At 46.4% G+C, this 19519-nt stretch overlaps 8 protein-coding genes across 8 annotated transcripts; 3 read left to right on the plus strand and 5 right to left on the minus strand.

The window, feature by feature from the left end:
- Positions 1-162: 162 nt before the first annotated feature.
- N7533_007139 (cation diffusion facilitator family transporter) lies at positions 163-1822 on the minus strand (the record flags this gene model as incomplete). Its single annotated transcript, XM_057103789.1, has 9 exons — positions 163-510; positions 561-640; positions 698-929; positions 977-1101; positions 1166-1246; positions 1298-1445; positions 1507-1551; positions 1616-1665; positions 1741-1822. The coding sequence occupies 9 exons, from the start codon at positions 1820-1822 to the stop codon at positions 163-165; spliced, it is 1191 nt and encodes a 396-aa protein (XP_056958746.1).
- A 566-nt stretch (positions 1823-2388) lies between these two features.
- Positions 2389-4026, plus strand: N7533_007140 (MFS transporter; the record flags this gene model as incomplete). Its single annotated transcript, XM_057103790.1, has 1 exon — positions 2389-4026. The coding sequence occupies one exon, from the start codon at positions 2389-2391 to the stop codon at positions 4024-4026; it is 1638 nt and encodes a 545-aa protein (XP_056958747.1).
- Positions 4027-4814: 788 nt separating this feature from the next.
- Positions 4815-5549, minus strand: N7533_007141 (DUF4396 domain-containing protein; the record flags this gene model as incomplete). Its single annotated transcript, XM_057103791.1, has 1 exon — positions 4815-5549. The coding sequence occupies one exon, from the start codon at positions 5547-5549 to the stop codon at positions 4815-4817; it is 735 nt and encodes a 244-aa protein (XP_056958748.1).
- A 931-nt stretch (positions 5550-6480) lies between these two features.
- Positions 6481-6786, plus strand: N7533_007142 (heavy-metal-associated domain-containing protein; the record flags this gene model as incomplete). The annotated part of the gene is made up of 2 exons (XM_057103792.1): positions 6481-6568; positions 6635-6786. The coding sequence occupies 2 exons, from the start codon at positions 6481-6483 to the stop codon at positions 6784-6786; spliced, it is 240 nt and encodes a 79-aa protein (XP_056958749.1).
- A 481-nt stretch (positions 6787-7267) lies between these two features.
- On the minus strand, positions 7268-9004 carry N7533_007143 (tetratricopeptide repeat protein; the record flags this gene model as incomplete). Its single annotated transcript, XM_057103793.1, has 1 exon — positions 7268-9004. The coding sequence occupies one exon, from the start codon at positions 9002-9004 to the stop codon at positions 7268-7270; it is 1737 nt and encodes a 578-aa protein (XP_056958750.1).
- A 514-nt stretch (positions 9005-9518) lies between these two features.
- N7533_007144 (E1-E2 ATPase-domain-containing protein) lies at positions 9519-13181 on the minus strand (the record flags this gene model as incomplete). The annotated part of the gene is made up of 3 exons (XM_057103794.1): positions 9519-9593; positions 9641-10066; positions 10098-13181. 3 exons carry the CDS (start codon positions 13179-13181, stop codon positions 9519-9521), a joined length of 3585 nt encoding a protein of 1194 aa, XP_056958751.1.
- A 1645-nt stretch (positions 13182-14826) lies between these two features.
- On the plus strand, positions 14827-16047 carry N7533_007145 (NAD(P)/FAD-dependent oxidoreductase; the record flags this gene model as incomplete). Its single annotated transcript, XM_057103795.1, has 1 exon — positions 14827-16047. One exon carries the CDS (start codon positions 14827-14829, stop codon positions 16045-16047), a length of 1221 nt encoding a protein of 406 aa, XP_056958752.1.
- Positions 16048-16501: 454 nt separating this feature from the next.
- N7533_007146 (transcription factor domain-containing protein) lies at positions 16502-19125 on the minus strand (the record flags this gene model as incomplete). The annotated part of the gene is made up of 4 exons (XM_057103796.1): positions 16502-16591; positions 16654-16776; positions 16845-18563; positions 18622-19125. The coding sequence occupies 4 exons, from the start codon at positions 19123-19125 to the stop codon at positions 16502-16504; spliced, it is 2436 nt and encodes an 811-aa protein (XP_056958753.1).
- Positions 19126-19519: the final 394 nt, after the last annotated feature.

The following is a 19519-nucleotide window of genomic DNA, read 5'->3' on the forward strand; positions in this document are numbered from 1 at the left end:
ATGTCAAGAATGAAATAGACAATTTCTCTCAGTAGCGTCAAAATCAACTTGGAGTTCGTAGCGGCCGCTGCATCAAATTAACCTTGAGTTTCTTTTACCCCGAAGATTTATAAATTCTTCCGTCCATGAATGCACTCGAATTGTCAAACATGAGGCCCAAACTCACCGACAGCATGACAAGTCGGCACAAAGACTTCCACAAAAAAGCTGACACTTAATTTTATGGGCTTCAACATTATTACCATCTTCATTGCCGGGTTGGCCAACTGTCACCCTGACCGTGCCATTCGACAAGGTCTCAGATGCAGGACTTCTTCCGCTCTCTACCAACTCTGGCTGAAGTGTGACTGAGTGAACCCCATATGCATGAAAGCATTCATTGATAGTTTTGGCCAGGAGCTTGAAGTCAATATAATCCTTATCAGACAAAACAATATGTGCTGAAGCGAGGGATTTCTTCTGATCTAAACGCCAGATATGTAGCTCGTGAACGGCGAGGACGCCGGGGATCTATTAGAAAGTCAGTTAAGTAATCTATTCAACTGGAAATATAATGATACCTGCTCAATGTCGTGGGTAACATCGTCTATCTCAACTCCTTCGGGTGCGCTTTGTAGGAGAATAGTACCAGCACGCTTGACTGTGAAACTGTCAGCCACCAAAATCCAAATTAGAAGGATGAATCGAGTTGCATTACTAAGTGGGATTGAAGATGCAAATATAATCAGCGAGATACCCATACTCACGGCAGGATCAGCATAATACCGTCCGCCGTAATGAGTAAGCCAGATGACCAGGGCCGCAATAATGACACCAATATTGTTACCGGCATCTCCCATGACGTGGATGAGAACACCCATCATAGCAAGGTCACGACCGGAAACTTTAGAGCCGGCCGAAGCATTCGCATTATGTTTGTGGGAAACGTGCTGTAATGGTCAGTGGATTTCAATTTCACAGAGTCGAAAGCTCATACCTTCTCATCCTTCATATGGATCGAACTAATATGTCCGTCTTCATGCTCTCCATTTTGGTGGGTTCCATGGTCATGGTGATGACCATGTTCATCATCACCTCCATGTCCGTGATCATGATCGTGGTCTAAGTCATTACGGTCAGCCCAGCCAAGATCAACACACACCATTAGCGAAAGAGCGAAATTAACCATGTAAGAACAGAATATTTATGATATTCAAGCCCAATCCAATGCAGCCCATTATCAACACTAGCTTCGGCTTTTCAATTACTATGTATGTCAGTATGCTTGGTTATCTCGGTTTTTGAGGGAGCGACCTACACTCCAACGTAGCAAATCGCTCAATAGACTGGAGGAAAATGCTAATTCCCAGGCCAAATAACAAGACGCCATTGAAGAAGGCACCAAGAAGCTGCGCTCTTTGCCATCCAAAAGTGAGCGATTTCGGAGGAGTGCGTTTCTCAGCAACCTAGCTAGCATCAGCAACCCCACAGAAGGTCCAACAGGAATAGCACGAGCGGGAAACTTACGAGGGCAGCAACTAGCGCGATTATGAAACCAATAAGGTCATTGAGCTATTTCCAATCAATTGGTGTCAAATTCCCCAGACTCGCTTCTGTGGTTACTCGCTCAGCTTACATAGTGAAAGGCATCAGCAATGAGAGCTAGTGAATGTGTGTAAAGTCCAACTGGCAAGATGTTATCCGACTTGTTCTATCAATCGAATATCCAATTCAATATTTCCACAGTCATGTTGAACCCACCTGATATCTCTGCTGTAAAGAAGCACATCGAAATTGCAATCACAGCGCTTAAACGCTGAACGCGAGTAATTTTAAATGTCATTTTGCGTTTTCCTTCTTTGAACAATTTCACCAGTCGTGTCTATAGTGCTGAAATCTCAATCGCTGCGGGCGAACGAACGTTAAAAAAAGGCTCGGATTGATCATTGATCACGGGCTGCGGGCCGAGGTGGCGATCATTCTTCATGTTGTCGCATTCAGAAGAAGCCGGACATATTGATTACCGAATTAGGATGGCCGTGTCGAAGTTTACATTGACGGGTCTCGGAGATCTCGGGGATAGCCACAGCCTGATAATTAGAGTTCGGAGATATAACTTTCCGCTTTCAGAAAGAACATCGCCCGGCATCATGGACTTTGCTAGATCCATGGACGTTGCTTGGAAATGTAGGTAATATTGGAATTGGTTTTCCCCTTCCAAGGTTTGATCATGGATCCAAAAACGCGAAAACAACGCAGGGTGATGGTATATATCAAGGGGTAAATCAGATTCCAAACTTGAACTTGAGGCACTCAGATTCACACTCGCAATTGCATCCTGGAACTTCAAGTTCGTACTATCTGCACCACCCACCTGGGGAATTGACTCAAAAGTAACTTGAAATGTCAATGGCCGATTTGATTCGAGATACCCCTATTGGGCAAATTGCCCGTTACCTTACGGGCGATCGAGTCCTTTTATATCCTGAAGAATTGCCTGGTTTTGTCTGCCCATTGTCTTTCAACGACAGAAACTCCCATCAGCAAAGTGAATCATCCTCAACCAACACCGCAACTCCATCTACCAATGATATTGAGCCGGGTGCATCCAACCAAGTGAAAGAAAAGACAGCATCCTCGCCATACCTCGTCGATTGGTACAGCGATAATGATCCCGAGAACCCCCAGAATTGGTCTGGCTGGCGAAAGGCATTTGTCACTTTCCAAATTTGCATGTATACCCTTGCGGTATATCTGGGATCTGCGATTTACACCCCATCCGAGACCGGCATCAAAGAGTATTTTGGCGTATCGCAAACTGTTGCAGCACTAGGTCTTTCACTTTATGTTCTCGCCTACGGGATAGGGCCTTTGATATTTTCGCCTCTCAGCGAAATCCCTTCAGTTGGCCGGAACTGGCCATATATCACTACCATGATCATATTTGTTATCATTTGTGTACCCACCGCTCTTGTCGACAATATCGGCGGTCTTCTTGTCTTGCGATTCTTGCAGGGCTTTTTCGGCTCTCCGGCCCTTGCCACAGGCGCTGCGTCACTAGCGGACATCTTTCCCATGATCCTCCTCCCCTACACCCTCTGCCTGTGGGCGATGGCCGCCACTTCTGGTCCAGCACTTGGTCCTGTCATTTCAGGATTTTCCGTACCAGCCGAGACCTGGCGGTGGAGCATGTGGGAGATTCTATGGCTATCCGGACCTGTTCTTATCTTGATGATTCTTTTCCTTCCCGAGACCTCTTCACATAACATTCTTCTCCGACGAGCACAGCGCCTCCGCAAAGTCACTGGAGATTTGCAGCTACAGTCACACTCCGAGGTTGTTCAGTCAGGACTGACCGCTCGGGATGTGGCATTTGAAGCTCTGGTGAGGCCGATGCAAATGATAATTTTGGATCCTGCAATTGCATATACTGCAGGTTATGCTGCACTGTGCTATGCCATTTACTACAGCTTCTTTGAGGTATTCCCCATGGTCTACATAGAGCTCTATGGCTTCAACGTTGGTGAGATGGGGTTGACTTTCTTATCCATCACTGTCGGTACTGTGGTTGCCATTGCGATGTACTATGTGTATCTCCACTTCGTTGTCGGCCCGGCAATTAGATCCGGTGCACCTGATATCCCCGAATACCGTCTCATTCCAGCTCTTTTCGCCTCATTTCTCCTACCCACCGGCCTATTTATATTTGCGTGGACCGGGAATGGGCACACGCACTGGATTGTCAGCGTCATCGGAATCTTCTTCTTCACCGTCGGCATGTTCCTGGTCATGCAATCAATATTCGCCTACCTCCCAGCCGTGTACCCACAGTTCACTGCTTCGACGTTCGCTGGTAATGATTTTGCTCGCTCGTCACTCGCATTTGCAGCGGTGATGTTCTCTCGTCCAATGTATGAAGCGATGGGTATTGGACCCGGAACAAGCTTACTCGGTGCTCTCACTGCTGCTTGTATCGCGGGAATTTTTCTTCTTTTCTTCTACGGTAAGAAGCTTCGTGCCAGAAGCAGATTCTCAACGAAATATTGAGCGGAGTGTGAGAAGTGACAGAGAAGAAGAAATAAAAAAGACGGAGGATGGAGGTTAGACTCTGGATGTACCACTGTTGTTACCTCTGTTCTACGCATGGAGCTTCGCATTGATTTCGGTGAATATCGGAGCTTCTAGTCTGGATAACAAAGGAGTTTAATGTTCAGGTCCTTACTAGATTTTCTTATTATTAAATTTCCCGATTCGAGTTGAATTGAATATTTCTCGACGCAATAAATCAGGCTTTCCAACCCATACTAGTATGAAAAATTGAGCTCCATTATGTTTCAAGACAGCGTCCTATCTTCAATGTTGGAGTCAGTACTACTAGTATCAACTTAGATCTCGGCACCAAAGACTAATGGCCGCTCGGTATTAGATCTCTTGTGTCCAGCGACTCCCATCAGCTCTTTCTCCGTTATAAGATCTTGTTGTCTAGAAAGGGGTATATTTACTATATAGAGGCCGCGAAAATGTTTCTATCGGTGCCAAAATAATTCAAGTTTTGGCAGACTTTACTAGTACCTGGAATTCTGGAATTGCTTATTTCTCGACCTATCCTGCCGGCGTCATGACTATGTCGCAATAAAGCTGGACTTGTCCTTCTACTAGCAAATTCTAGCAGAGGATAAATGCCCATAGTATCTTGTGTGGAAAATTCAAGTTCTCCCGAAATTATTATTGCATGAGCTAACGTGCACCCATAGTACATAATATGTAGGATTAGGCCGTGGAATTTGGTTGGTACTTAGTTACATAATGTATGCATATTTCCTGCATTCAAACACTCAATGGCAAGCCTTGCCGTACCTCTTTAATCGTGCATAATTATAGGGAAGAGGGGCTAAGAAGCCTGCGCCGATGGATAACATGGCCGCAGCCCAGAACTGCGGATTCTCGAAGGCAATCACGCCACCAGTGAGGTGATAGTCAACTGCGTTTTCTGCCAGTTCCATAGCCACCATGGAAACCATACCCATCCCCATTGCAGTCTGACCAGCCTTATTCCAAGATAGGTTGTCAGGCCCAAGCTTGAGTAATACAGTCTCAAGAATAACAGAAGTTGTAATACCGGAGGCCACTGTCGAGATGTAAGCAGGTGATAGAGTAGGGCAATAACTGGCATCGTATTCTGGAGACTTACTTGCAGCAAGCATGATTGTATTCATTCCAAGCTCGGGGCAGTATGACTGTAATGTCCAAAGAGCAGAAAAGTCACCGACCGTACAGCCTACGAGGCAGCGCGAGGTATTTAGCCCAGATCTTCGCCATGTAGAGTGACACGACCAAAAGGCCGCGCTCAGCATGGATTTGGTGTTTTGCGAAGGGGTTTCAGCGGAAGCGGACTTGGAAGGTTCATTCTGTTGACAAGAGCCAGAGCCTGATTTGGTCTGCATTTTCTGATTGGAGTGGCATGCAAGATATGGGATGGTACCGGAAAAAAAGCGTGCTTGAAGCAAGGTCGAGTGCAGGTGCGCAGCACGGCTCAGCAGCCGTGGGTGGAGATTACGCAAATGGTTCATGATAAACAAGCACGATAACTGGGATGAACGAAAGCTCCTCGGCTTGCGGAAATCCGTGAAACATATACTAGTGATGTGGGTAGGTAATCCAAAAAGCGCAATAAAGACGCATTGCCACTGGTAGGCACCCCTAATCAGTATTCGGACATCCCCAGGCCAAATGAGGTTTAGTCTCGTAAGTTTAATACCACAATCTTACCTCGCAGACGTTCGATATCAGTTTTTGTTGCTATTAGGTATATAACAGAGCTTAATAGAACACGAATATTATTAGTAATATACCAAGGTAGCTTTCTCTGAGATACTATACAAATTTTCATTATAGACAGAAGAAATCTTAGAAAGATGATTAGTAAATCTAAGTGTTCAAGTTTCTTTCATAAAGCTATTTACAAAACATCACTATGACCACATACTGCAATCACCTCAGTATCCTCTAAATTCTCCACAATCTAATTGAAATAAAGAAACAACTATTTTAACTGTAGGCTATATATAATAAGAGGAACTTTTGGTTTTTCTTTCTCTTACCACTCATACAAATTTGTATAGTACACCAGAGAAAGTTGTGCCTGATAGCAATAAAAACCGACGTTAGATACCTGGTATTACACTTACTAAACTAAACCTAATTGGGCATAGGGATGTCCACCCACCACAGCTCGGCACCGGCATTCGGAGCTGCCTAAAGCGGTGTCGAGTGGATCCCAGCGTCTTATAGCACAAAGACCTCGTTGTAATAGAGGTTTGTAAGGGGATGTAGATGAGACCATTGAAATTCATTGGATTATTATAAATGAACGGCAAAATCCGGGAGTACAGTTCCAGCGATCACTTGGCTTCATCGCTCAAATTGTTTTCAAATACCTTCCTCTCATCTCATCCCTCATCATAAATCCCATCAACAACTTTGATCCTTTTTTTCTTCGCAATGGCTCCCAATCAATACAAATTCAATGTGCAGATGGGCTGCGGTGGCTGCTGCAGCGTCTTAGAAGATGCGCTCAAGGGTGTCGATGGTGAGTTCAATTGATAGCGACCGTGTGTTGCTGTGGCTATTGCGGCTAACAAATATCGGGATGAAGGAATCGAGTCCTTCGATGTCAGCCTGGAGCACAAGATTGTCCTTGTCAATGCACAGTCTACAGTCTCATACGAACATATCCTTGCCATTCTAAAGGAGACAGGCAAGACTGTCCACAGCGGCGAAGCGAATGGCCAAGCCCGTGAGGTCTAAAAAGCGATGTACCCATCCTAAAAATTTTTTTTTTTTGATTTTGGAGAGACTTGATAGTTTAGTTAGCTTCAGCACCCGCTTCATAGATCATTTGAGTTTTCAATGAATTTATCCCTTCGAGTGCTTCAGCTCATACGTTAGTTGACATTGAAATCATAGTCTCGGTCAATTACCAAGAGTGGAACGAAAAGAGCTTATTTTTGATGATTTATCGATCTATTTTCGGTGAAACTGTCAATTTAATAAACTCAGAACTTATTAGTCTTTTATCTAGCAAAGAAGATCCCAGGGTGCCCATAAGACCTTAAGAACGCGGAATAGTATGGCCAAGATACCCCCGATCCATCATCGATGGAGCATTACCTAGAGCGACATTTTTGAATTTTATTTTAATTAAATCAGATGCACGAAAGAAATTAGAATTTATATTTTAGACCCTAATATTTTCGTACAAATTGAATGTTTCAGCTCGAAATCGCGCTCACTTGCAGCAGGAAGGCGGCACGCAGATATCCGGGACATCTGATGTATTTAATCTACAGAAGCACGAAGACTTGACTGGAACATCTGCCACAGCGAGCGCAATCTTGAGCTGTGGCTCAACAAAACTTGCCTCTTGATCTTTTCCCATTCTGGTCAGGCATTCATAGTACCCCTGAAGAGCCCAGACGTTGTTGGGGTGGTGGTGAGCCCGGTACAACTTTGCGCTCAACCCGAGGTCTGCCTTGTATGCCTCCGCGGCTTCTTCAATATTTCCCCTTTCTAACGAAAGAGCAGCATAAGCATGGCGAACAGGCTGCATCCACCCCCAGGGCTCACTGAACACGAGGTTGTCCTCGAGATGTATCGCATGGCGTAAAGCAGCAAAGCCCTCGGTATGATCCCCGCGGCGATATTTGATCTCCCCATCCAGCATAGATACTCCCACACGAAGAATATCGACAGATCGGTTAGGATGCGTTCGACGAGTGCCCGGGACGCTTTTAATGGCGGCCAAGTATTGTGTTTGCTCCCATTCAGCCTCTTTCACATGACCCAAGGAGGCATATGCAACACCCCGCGCATAATGGAGTGTCGCGGTCGTCACACAATAGAGGTTTTGATCAAGCGGAGGCTGTAGCTTGATTATTTCCTCCCACATTCCAAACCGCACCATCACGTGGAAACGAACACCGACAAATCCCTCAAGCCAATCAGCAAGATTGGGAGATTTCGCACGCAATATATCTTCGGGGATAGTTGCCTCCATACGGTCCACAGTTTCCAATGCGATCTTTTTCTTACCAGCAAACATTGCTGCGTAGATCAAAGAGTGGTAATTGTGAAGACGGTACAGACTGTAGAAGTTCTTGCCGCCAGCATAATTGTAGTATTTTTCATCGGCGAGAGTAGCATGCATATTGGATGAAATCGCCCGGCGGTAGTCTCCAATTAAGTTATCCAAGTGGATTGGCATATGATGCGCATGTCCGGCATCAGGGACAAGATCTCTCAGGTTATCAGCGGCAGAAATCCCACGCTCGGGGTTGGGCGACATCTCCGATAGGTGGATGTACATATGAAGTAGACCAGGGTGCTGCAGTGCATCTTGACGCCCCAGAGCACGTTCTAGAACTTCTCTGATCTTCAAGGTACAGGCGCCCTCTGCAGCTTCACCGGTATTCAGATCGTAAAGCTTCCACGGAGTCAAAGTCATCATGGAGTCGGCATACAGACAGGCAACATCCAGATCAGCACCGAATCTCTCGTACGCTGATTTCATGGCATTTGAATATTGGACACCTTCCAACATGAGTTGCTGTACTGGAACAAGAGACTCATGCTGGAATCGAATACTGATGGCATCGATGAGAGCTTGTTCAATTGGCGTGACGGACGCAGACAGGGATTTGGCGGTTTTGGACGCTTGGTAAGTCTCTTTCAACACAGACTTGAGGTGCTCTTCATCGAATAACTCGTAAGGATGGTTGTAATTGGGTCCGTAGGCGAATGCAATACCCCAGTACGCCATTGCACATGAAGAGTCAAATGAAATTGCCTTTTTGAAACAGTGTACTGCTTCCATGTGGTTGAAGGTGTAGAGCCATGTAAAGCCTCGGTCGAACCATATTTGGGCAGATAGGCTGGTAGTCGAGATTTTGCGTCCGAAGTATCCAAGGTCAAACCTATATTCGGTGCCTTCGGTAACTGACGCGCTGTCTTGCTTCGACGAAGACATTTTGTAACTCGGCTGGGTGAAATAAGTCGGTCAAAATGAGACCCGTAGATTGAAGGGGACTTTGCGATAGGTTAAATCTTTTTTTTTTCATACACTACTGTCAAGGTTCTAGCGTCCTTAGAATTCACCGATAAGTCTTGAATTTCGGGCCGCCCAGAGTTGACTCGGAGACAAAAATGACCTAAAGAAGTAACTTTGATCTCCGAAGTACAGGCGGCCGGCATGTTGGCAGATCCCGGAGACCCGTGGCCGTGACTCTACGTGATGTCCGTGCACTAGTCTCCAGTCTGCAGAATTGCATGGGTATGATAATAGCGGATATAAGCCTTAGAATGACCTCGGGACTTTCTTATCATTAACTGCTGGGATGTAACTTTAATGACAATTCGGCAAATACTGGGAACAACTTAAAATAATGCTTTGTTTTATGAAATCTTCTAGTATTATGAATATCACTATAGTTTAGATTGTATTAAAGGGGAAACAATGTGTCCTTAAGCATTGGAGACAAAAATCAAGGGATAAAATGACAATTATATTCTTGCACATAGTTCGAAAATGCATAGTAAACACAGCCGCCGGCGAAGATCTGTGGTAATAATTTTATTTAGTAGAGCCGATGCTCCTCGTTCCTACCAGAGGAAGTCGAGTCTTCATCAGAAGACTACTGCAGATGACACTGAGACTGCTGAGAGCCATCGCAAGACTAGACCAAACAGGGTCCAGTCGTACGTGGTTTCCATTGCTGACAATGGGGTAAAAGACACCGGCTGCAACTGGTACAGCAACACAGTTGTAAACTAAGGCCCAGCCGAAGTTAAATCGGATACGACGGAAAACCACTCGGCTCAAATCAACCAGGGTGAGGAGCGAGGTCAAGCTGGAGGATACAAGAACAAATTCCGCAGCGGATATCGCAATGTCCGAGCCGGAACCAATGGCAATACCAACATCGGCAGTAGTCAATGCAGGAGAATCATTGATGCCGTCACCGACCATAGCCACCAATGCCCTACCTGAAGCGGCCTTCTTGCCAGAGCCGAACCATCCTCTTTGGGGGGGCTCGCGGAAGGGTCTTCTGGAGGTATTTCACCCTTTCTGCTTTCTGTTCTGGCAAAACACCAGCAATGATGTTTTCTGTAGGGATTCCGACCATCTTTCCCACAGCCTGAGCAGTGGTGGGGTTATCTCCGGAGATCATCCAGACAGCAACGTTGCGGTCTTGCAGGGATTTGATGGTGGCCACAGCCTCGGGCCGGACGGGATCGGCTACTGCAAGTATCAAAGAGAGTCTCCAAGGAATTAACTCGTCTGCTCTTCCGCTTTCACGAAATTTGGCACCAACAAGCACAACAGACTTCGCCTGCATCTTCCAGTCGCTCAAAGCTCGATTTTGGGTAGACGAAATTGCAATACCATGATCGACCATGAGTGCCTCGTTTCCAACCACAATATCAAGCGTCGAATCTGGGTTGTCGAGAAGAGTGAACAGACCCTTCATTCCTTTTCCAGCGATCTCGTTGACAGAGACAGCTGATACTTTGCTTGGCTGATTCTTGGTAGCGAAATTGACCATTGCTTTGGCAATCGGATGACTGCTGTTCTCTTCAAGCTCTGAAACTGCGCCCCAAATCTCATCAACATGATCAGTGGCAGTGACTTCATAATCGGTGATAGAAGGCTCACCACCCTCGGTGATAGTTCCGGTCTTGTCAAACACGATACAATCCAATTGGCTGGCTTCCTGGAATGCCTCACCACCGCCCTTGACAAGAATTCCATGCTGAGCTGCAAGGCCACCACCCACGAAGAGAGCTGTTGGGGCTGCAAGACCAATTCCACAGGGGCAAGCGACCACAAATACGGAGATAGCAAACTGCAATGACCAGAATTCCCACCCACCAGCGGTGTCCGCTTTCCAGCTTTCGGGAAGCCGGCCGCTAGCGCCCAGGGCTAGCCAAACGACCCAGTCAAGGATCGCAATCAGAGTTATCAGTGGAACAAAAAAGCCCGTAATCAGATCGGCCGTACGCTCAATGGGCGCTCTGCGAATTTGGCCTTCCCGGATCGCTCCGATCACCTGGTCCAGCATCGAGTCGCCGGAAAGGCGTGCTACTCGGACCGAAACTGGATTTGCCTGGTTGATTGTTCCAGAGAATACCTCATCACCGACCGACTTGGTCACAGATTTCGACTCTCCCGTCAAACTGGACTCATCGAATTGCGATCGGCCTTCGATCAAAGTTCCGTCGTAAGGAGGCGAAGCACCGTTACGCACGCGAACTATATCGCCAAACTCCAAATGGTCGATAGGAGTTGTGATAACCTTCCCAAATCCAGTCAGGTTTGATTCGTCTTGTTCGACCAGCAGAGCCTCTGTGGGGCGCAACTTGCTGAGAAGGTTAACTGCATCTCCGGCCTTGGCTTTGCTGTAGGCTTCGAGAAGTCTGCCAACAAGTAAGAACATGGTGAGGAAGACGACAGAGTCGAAGAAGCTGTCGGTGTGCGTTGCCATGCCGTCACGTGGCTGCGTCGCATTGATAGCAAGGATGGCGATGGAGGAGATATAGGAGATGGTAGTTCCAAGGGACATAAGCATATTCATGCTTCCGAAGCGGTAAAATCGTCGCAAAATTGGCGTTGTGCTTCCAGGTCGCCAAAGAGCCTTGATTTCGGCAAACATACGTCGATGGAAAATATCTGCGGAAAAGAAATAAACCGGGGTCGCCATGATAAACAAAGCCCATTCGATGCGAGAGGTTTGACCAGCCCACATTGGTTGCTCAAGGTAAACCCGCTCGGGGTTATCAGAGGAAACCAAGGACATGTAAACGATGCCAATGATGAATGTCGGAATTGCTGCTACGACGGCTATAGCCAGACGACGGGTGATCTGCCATTGCTGTCGACGGTGCATTGCCTGAGACCGTTCCTCCAGGCTAGGGGGGTGATATACCGATACTTTGAATGCTTTGTCAACTTCGGCGATGGAGTTGATGATATGTCGAATGGTGAAGTCTGGCGCGTTGGGAGTGTAAGTCACCGTCAACAGAGACTTGTTTGAAGTAGGAGGATCCGTCACCTCCAGTCGGTCTGAGAAGAGCGCAAGGGCATTGAGAACTCGTTGAGGGCAATTCGAACAATGCATTCCATCAATTTGAATGCTCAGTGTGCGCTGAGAGCTTTGCTCATGTGTCGGATTCTGACTCTCAACATTGCTGAGATCAGCTTTGTAGCCAAGCCCATTGATCACCGTGAGAATTTCATCGAGATGGCTCTTGCCTTGAAATTCGACCGTTGCGCTTCCGGAGACAAGGTTCACATCAACCTTGGTGATCCATGTTTTCTTCTTGAGTGTGTCTGTCACTTTTCCAACGCAGGAACTGCAAGTCATACCCCCAATAATGTACGAAGCGCGCCACGAGTCGACTTGCGCGACTGGCTTGGATGGCTTCTTGGTTTGGATATTCTCGGTTTCAATGAGGTCAACAGCATAACCTGCTCCTTTAATTGTAGCCAAGACTTCATCCACATGTGCTTTGTCAAGAAGAACCACTACAGCGCTTGCGGTTAGGAGATTGACATCAACCGATTGAATCCACTGTTTTGGCTGTAAAGCAGCTGTGATATTACTCACACATGAGCTGCAAGACATTCCATTGATGGATAAAGTAATGCGGACCTGGGATCCGTCCAGGCGATCGGTCATAATGTTCATCAACTCATCGTCTCCGGAGGGGCTGATGAAGCTAGCGGAAGTAGCCTGCTTCGCAATTTCCCCATCACTCTGAATTGCTGTTGACGCAAAAGAAAGCTTTGCTAGTTCTACAGAGCAAGAATCACATTGACTAACGTGTTTTGCAGACTGCTCATGCAAATTATGCTTGGGTTTGCCACGATGAGTGGTCTCGTATTGTTCATCGTTGATCTCGAAGCCGTCTTCATCAGTCCGCACACTATCAATTTCAAATGCGGCATCTTCTAACGCCTGGATAATGCGGGCTGTAGTCAAAGTGCTTGGGCGGAGAATCTTGATAGTTTGCAAGATTATTGAGGTTGTGACGGAAAACGGAGACGGTTGGAGCGCGTTGAGCGTTTCCTCGATATTGGAAACACATGATGGACAGTGGAGGTTGTTCACCAAAATGGTGGTGAATTTGGAGGGAGGTGTAGCCATCGATCTTCGAAGGAAAGACAGTTCAGAATAGCAGTGACTCAAGATAAGAGGCTGGTTGATCGGGGTAGGAAGATTGGAGATATAGAATTTGTGGGGGGGGGGGGTCTATTCGTATTTAAAAAAGTGCTGGCACAAGCTACCGCACAAATAACGCACTTGGCTTATTGATCTTCATATCATTCTCGCTCAGGAAGTAGCTAGAATCCCACGAAGACCAATAATCCTGTGGGTTACCAAGGTTCTATGATAAATTGACCTTCGGAGTGGCAGAGATGGTTCGGATATAATACTTTCCTGAAAAGGGTAAGTTTATGTGGATCGTATCCACTTCACGATCCGGGTTCCGGACTTCGGATTTTCGTCCTCCTACGAACTGCGTCCTTACTAGTTCAACGCATAGGAGCTTGAGGGGATTTCGCGTCGTCGCAAGTAGCGGGATGATCAGTCTCTCTTTGTGAAGTAGAATTTGTAGGTATGTTCGGCATTGCTAGTTTCGGAGTTGCGAGCCACTCAGCATTCTTTTAATATTGCCTGAGTGTTTTCTTCATTTTCGTGATGCTTTTAACGTGCATCGCACCAGTATGGAATATTATCAAACTTCAAGTTGACCAAGGACGTGTAAACCCCGCCTCCATTTGGTAGATTCCCTCGCGGTCAATACACCGGTCGGTGGTCCTGTACCGGAAATCAAGTATTCTGAAAATGTCAGTCATTTGACATCTCTCTCTCAAGGCGCCTGAAACCTCACAATGTGGGTTCTCACGTTGTGTCTGTCTTCGCATTACCGTTCATGTGCGCAGTAATCTGATTCAGGTACAAGCACCAGGCGCCGATGCAGGCCCGGTGTCAAGTCATTCCATTCCTGACTCCGCACTAGGCTACGGCAAAAACCGCGGTTGCCAAAGTCTGCACCGAAAACTGAACAAACGGTTCAGCAAACGGTTTTTGCCGCAGCCTACTCCGCCTGAAGTCCAAGTCTCCGAGGATTGGTATTCAAGCGGGGAAGTGTTCAGTGACCGTACCTACTTGGCCCTGGTTTCCCATAAGCGTATAAAACTTAGAGCTTGCTAATGTTTGAGTAAGGCTATAGAGAATGTCTCCGTCAAAAAATCCGAAACACCAGTCTTGTAATTGGTCAGTCTTATATAATAAATAGTTCATTTTGGATGAGGATGGGCAGACCGGTGCTATATATGAAAATGCTACTCATTTTGTGTATAATTTTAACCGTTTACAGAGATTTTATTTGAAAACGAAGGATTATTGCGAAAGAAATGGATTTGTGATGAAAAATATCAGTTTGGATTGAATGTGTCACTGATTCATGAAGATCAGGGCCAAATTCACGTAATCGTCAAGAGCTGCCTTTTTAAAATATCAAGGCAAATACTGATGACATAATTGTTTTTTGTGACTGATAAGCTGATAGATCGAGAAAGTGACTCCGGTTATCACGAATATGGAAATTTATCGCGGTCAATCTTAAAATGTTCATAGCTGACATGGAGAGTTAAGAACCGAGGGACCTTCATATAAAAAAGCTGCTTAAATCTATATTCATGTCTATTTTTTTCAATTATCTCTTTTCATCCTAGACAAGTCATTCAAAGTTTTTCAACTCTTCTGACTATTCAGTCGACACAAAATGCCTACCAACAACTTCACCACTTCCCCTTCCAGCCAGCATTATGATGTCGTAATCATTGGAGGTGCTACTAGCGGCTCCTCCACTGCCTGGCATCTCAGCCAAGATCCTGATTTCAAGGGGTCAGTCTTGGTAGTCGAAAGAGACCCGTCTCTTCAATATTCGGCTTCAAAGGCAAGCAACAATTGCATGCGACAGCAATTTGCAACCGAGATTAACGTCAAAATTGCTCAATACGCTGCGGATTTTGTGAGGAAATTTGGCGCCGAATTTGGCCCGGATCCTTGTGTTCCAAACCCTCCTATCCGCAATTTCGGCTACCTGTATCTGTCCGACTCTCCTACCTTCACGGAAATACTGCGGGAGGACCAGCAGCTACAAGAGAGCTGCGGTGCAAGTACGGCTATGATATCTGCTGCTGAGATTAAGAACAAGTATCCATGGTTCAATATCAATGACCTTGACTCTGGGAGCTTGAACACCAAGGACGAAGGCTGTTTTAATGCTCTTGGCATGACCCAATGGATGCGCAAGATTGCATGTGAGAGTGGTGTTGAATATATCGACAACGAAGTCGTCGATATAGGAGTTGATGCAAGTCGTGTCAGCACTATTACCTTACGCAGTGGCGAGACAATCATAGCCAACAATGTGGTCAACGCTGCTGGCACCCGTGCTGCACCAGTAGCCTCGATGGCTGGTATACGAGTCCCCATTGAGGCTCGTCGTCGGTATACCTACATCTTCGAGGTGGATGATCCGCTGCCCGAAGATTTGCCACTCACAATTGATCCTTCCGGCGTGCATTTCCGATCCTATGCTGCAAAGGATTATCTTGTAGGCTGTCCGCCAATTGGTACCGACAATGCAGTTGATGTTGATGACTTCAGCTTTGCTGAAGATGCCTGGGAAAAGAAGATCTTGCCTGTAATTTCTCACAGGGTCCCTCACTTCAAATCTGCTCGTATCACTGATTCATGGATGGGACACTACGAGTTCAACACCTTTGATTGCAATGCCATTGTCGGTCCACACAAAACCATTTCCAATTTCTTCTTCTGTGTTGGATTCTCCGGACACGGTAGTCAGCAAGCACCCGCTTGTGGACGGGCCATTTCTGAACTCATCGTGCATGGTCGGTTCAAAACTTTGGATTTGGGTGTTTTGTCGTTCTCTCGTATCCCCGAGGGTCGCCCATTGACAGAGCGCGCAGTCATCTAGTGATACAATCGTTCGATCTCACCATACTTCAATCAAAACCTCGTCACTTGAACGAATGAATTTATTAAATGAAGATTATATTGATTTTCTCAGATACAAAGTTTATGCTTCTTTTCAAAACCAATCACCGCTATCTCATCACTGCATAGTAGAAACTCTTCTCTTTCATTCTGTATCTTCACTAGTCAACCTGGCACACTCTCCTCGCGATGTCCTCGAACCAATACAAACCCTAAACCCTTGACGTGTGTAACTATTGAAGATAATTAAGAATGTATGATGCGATCACCTCTAACCTTGAGGTCTTTGAGGTCTTTTTTGTTTCTGTTAATACCCCGGGGGAATGCATAGTTAACAAATTGTCTTGTAATGGAATTTATGGCTTTAATAGAAATCTTGCCAAGCTCTGTCGATCCACGGACTTGGACTAAGAAGCATTTCTTTATATCTTGACCTACATCAAGGGGTCATCCACTGGCCAGAAATCTCCACTTTCAAAGAAATTGAATGGATCAGCAATTGAGTCCCAGTCCATACCCATATCCTGTTAAATATTTGGTTAGCCCTTGGATCTACCGATGGGTGTTCCGGGGGTTAAAAACTTACATAGAACTCCGGACCCAGTTCCTCCGGTGGGAAAGACGTCATGCCTTGATTGGAAGGAGTAGGGGTCAGATGAGGCTGTGGTTGTTGTTGCATAGACACGAAAGATCCTGCAGTTTGGGAGGCCTATGAGTATTTGTTAGTGATATTATTACCGATGCGGACGAGCAAGTCTGGCTAAAGGTTTCCCTCACATTGTTCGCGAGTGTTGAACTGGACTGTCTGACTCCGCCTGTGCTTGTAGAAAAAAATGGTTCCAGGACGCCGTCGAGTAGCAACTCCCGGCAGCGTTTTGAAGCTCGCGGGCAAGCCATTTCCAGTGTGTAGTACTCATGATCAATTTCGCCACCGCGTCGGGATCGATGTGTTGGGTGTAACGACGCATGTTTTGCATGCGCATAGAACATATGAAGAAGCATGAATGACTTGGATGCCTGTTTCTCCGTTCTTACTTTTAATTCAAAATATTTCATGCAATTTTCGACCGTTTCAAAAAGGCCGTCTGTGTTATTTTGTCCAGAGAAAGCGTTCATTCCAAGACCGGAGCCCAAATATGGAATCAGCAAGTTGTCTTTTGATTGTAGTCGAATTTCAAAACATAAGGTCGCAGCTGCATGAAATAGCTCGTCGCGGAACATGCCTCCCTTTAATTGCAGGTAACAATTGCCACCCATAGGTTGCTCCTTGGCCTGAGAACTTTGGAGGAAAATTGCAAGTGGGGACATCATGGCAAGACTTGCTTGTACACAAATCTTCTGCGAGTAGTTGAAAGTCTTGCTGCCACTTTCACCAATGCTGAGAAAATAGGGTCGATGCAGCGCAAGAAGGAATCGGTATATCAAAAAAAGAAGGACATTTTTGCAAAAGCGTGAATCGTCGGCTGTACCTTCAGCCATAGTTTCGGTAATTGCTTGAGGGAGGTTTGAAATATGATCAGTGAGAGTATCACTCAGTTTCAAAATCTCTTCATAGCTGGCCATCAGGCGAACGCTATTAATTAATCGAGAAATATGCAAGCGAACATTAAATGTCTCGGAGAGAATGGCCAGAAAAGAAGTTCTTGTCAGGTTGTCGCGTGGCTGCGGTGGCGGCAAAGTTGTGGCATCGAATTTGAGATCCTCGTCCTCTAGATTGGATGGCGGTTGGCAGTCATATTCGTTCTGAGATATTGAGACAGGAGCGCCTAAACTGAGCGCTGCTTGCAAATCTAGTTCCACGATTGTTGCCCAAAGTCTGCGGCGCATTTCTTTCCAGTAAGGGGAAATCGTCCTGTAATGAGATGGGTCTCGATGAAGCCCGATCAAGATAGCATTTCGGACAACAGAACCCGCGGCAGGCCAACTGAAATCACCTTCGTGTCCAATAGCCTGTTGAGCAAGTAGCAGTAAACATTCGATTTGCAGAATGTCCCAACTTAGCCTTGCGCGATTAGTTAACAGTTTCAGCCAGGATACCACAGCTTGAATCCACTCTTTGGCTGTCCGAAGTGGTACATAAGAATCACCAGTCTTGTCTCCAGATTCCCTACTGGCAAAGCAGCTGGCACATGCCATCAAAGCCAATAGCTTTGCTGAAAATATCTCATTCAACCAATCGGTCAACGTGTCCTCTTCTCCATGGCAGGAAAAGAATGTGTCGTATTCCGCGCGAAACTGGACAAAATGCAGAATGCGAAAGGTAGTTTCAAACGACGAGAAATATAAACTGACAAGGTGGTCTGCCAATTGACGATTTGGAATGAGGGTCTTCAAATGCGGTGGATGTAGGCTTGGTTGGATCTGGATGCGGTACCCAGGATCCTGTCTCATCAACTGCTTTGATTGGCGCATCGACATGTAATCAGAAAATTCAGACTGAGCAGTACTGCGCTTGGCCTCATGATACTTGCGAAGATGCTCTCTCAAGTCGGGAAACTTTTCAAGGAGTCAATAAAGGTTCAATTTGTTAAGTAGAGCGGGAAGCTGAATATACCATGTCGACGGTCAACGCCCAATGACTTCGTCCAAAAAACCGAGTTGCCGCCCCCGAGCCGGGGAATGATGACTGGCCTAATGTTTGAACGGCGGGATCTATACCTAGTTGGCTAGCAAAGTGGCTGTGCGGGCTGCATGGCGCGTTGTCAGCACGTCCGCCATGGTCTGAGGCACAGATTTCTTCAACGCCAGAGCCCATAAACTGAGGTGAAGAGGCCCTGTGAGGTTGCAGGGGTGGGCTCTGATCCGGGCGCGAAGAGGATTTACCAGAGGCGGTTCGTGCTGTTCGCTTGCGGGCCCCGGTGGTATAGTGACACAATTCCTGTGTTTTCTGACGGATACATTGGCTACATGGGGAAGACCGATCACACTTCACTTTCCTCTGCCGGCAGGGGTCACATGAAAGAGCCTTCCTGCTTTTACGCTCTATCGTGGCCCGCTGGGGGTTCACTCGCATAACACTGTGTCTGGAGCGGTCGAGTGCATCGGGTGGAGGCGTCATATCGGTGTTAGATCAGTTGGTCATTTGACTGAAGTCTCCGAGTCTGTTCGAGCGAAGACCTCTCACAAAAATCCTGGAGATGCTAAAGACGGTCCCATGGAGTGCACGATATCTGGGCAGAACAATGGCGGTGAATGTTGAATGGATGGGTGAGCTACGCCGACGCGTAAAACACCCTCAGAGTAGTAGTTTCTAAAGGAGATCTTCAGTTTCATCTCCTGTTTATGCGAGAACGATCTGTATTCCTTTATGATCGCGGTCCGTCTAAAAAAGCCTAAGTGTGAGTTGCATATCATCTAACGAGGACGAAAATCTGACGTCGGAGCGCGTAAGTTTTATAGATAGGTAAGAAGATGACTAGAGCGTGGGCTAATATCTTCCATCTTGTAGGCAA

Source organism: Penicillium manginii (genome assembly GCF_028828005.1).
Source record: "Penicillium manginii strain IBT 31320 chromosome Unknown utg000005l:1.0-5665137.0:1.0-5668048.0, whole genome shotgun sequence".
NCBI lineage: Eukaryota > Fungi > Ascomycota > Eurotiomycetes > Eurotiales > Aspergillaceae > Penicillium > Penicillium manginii.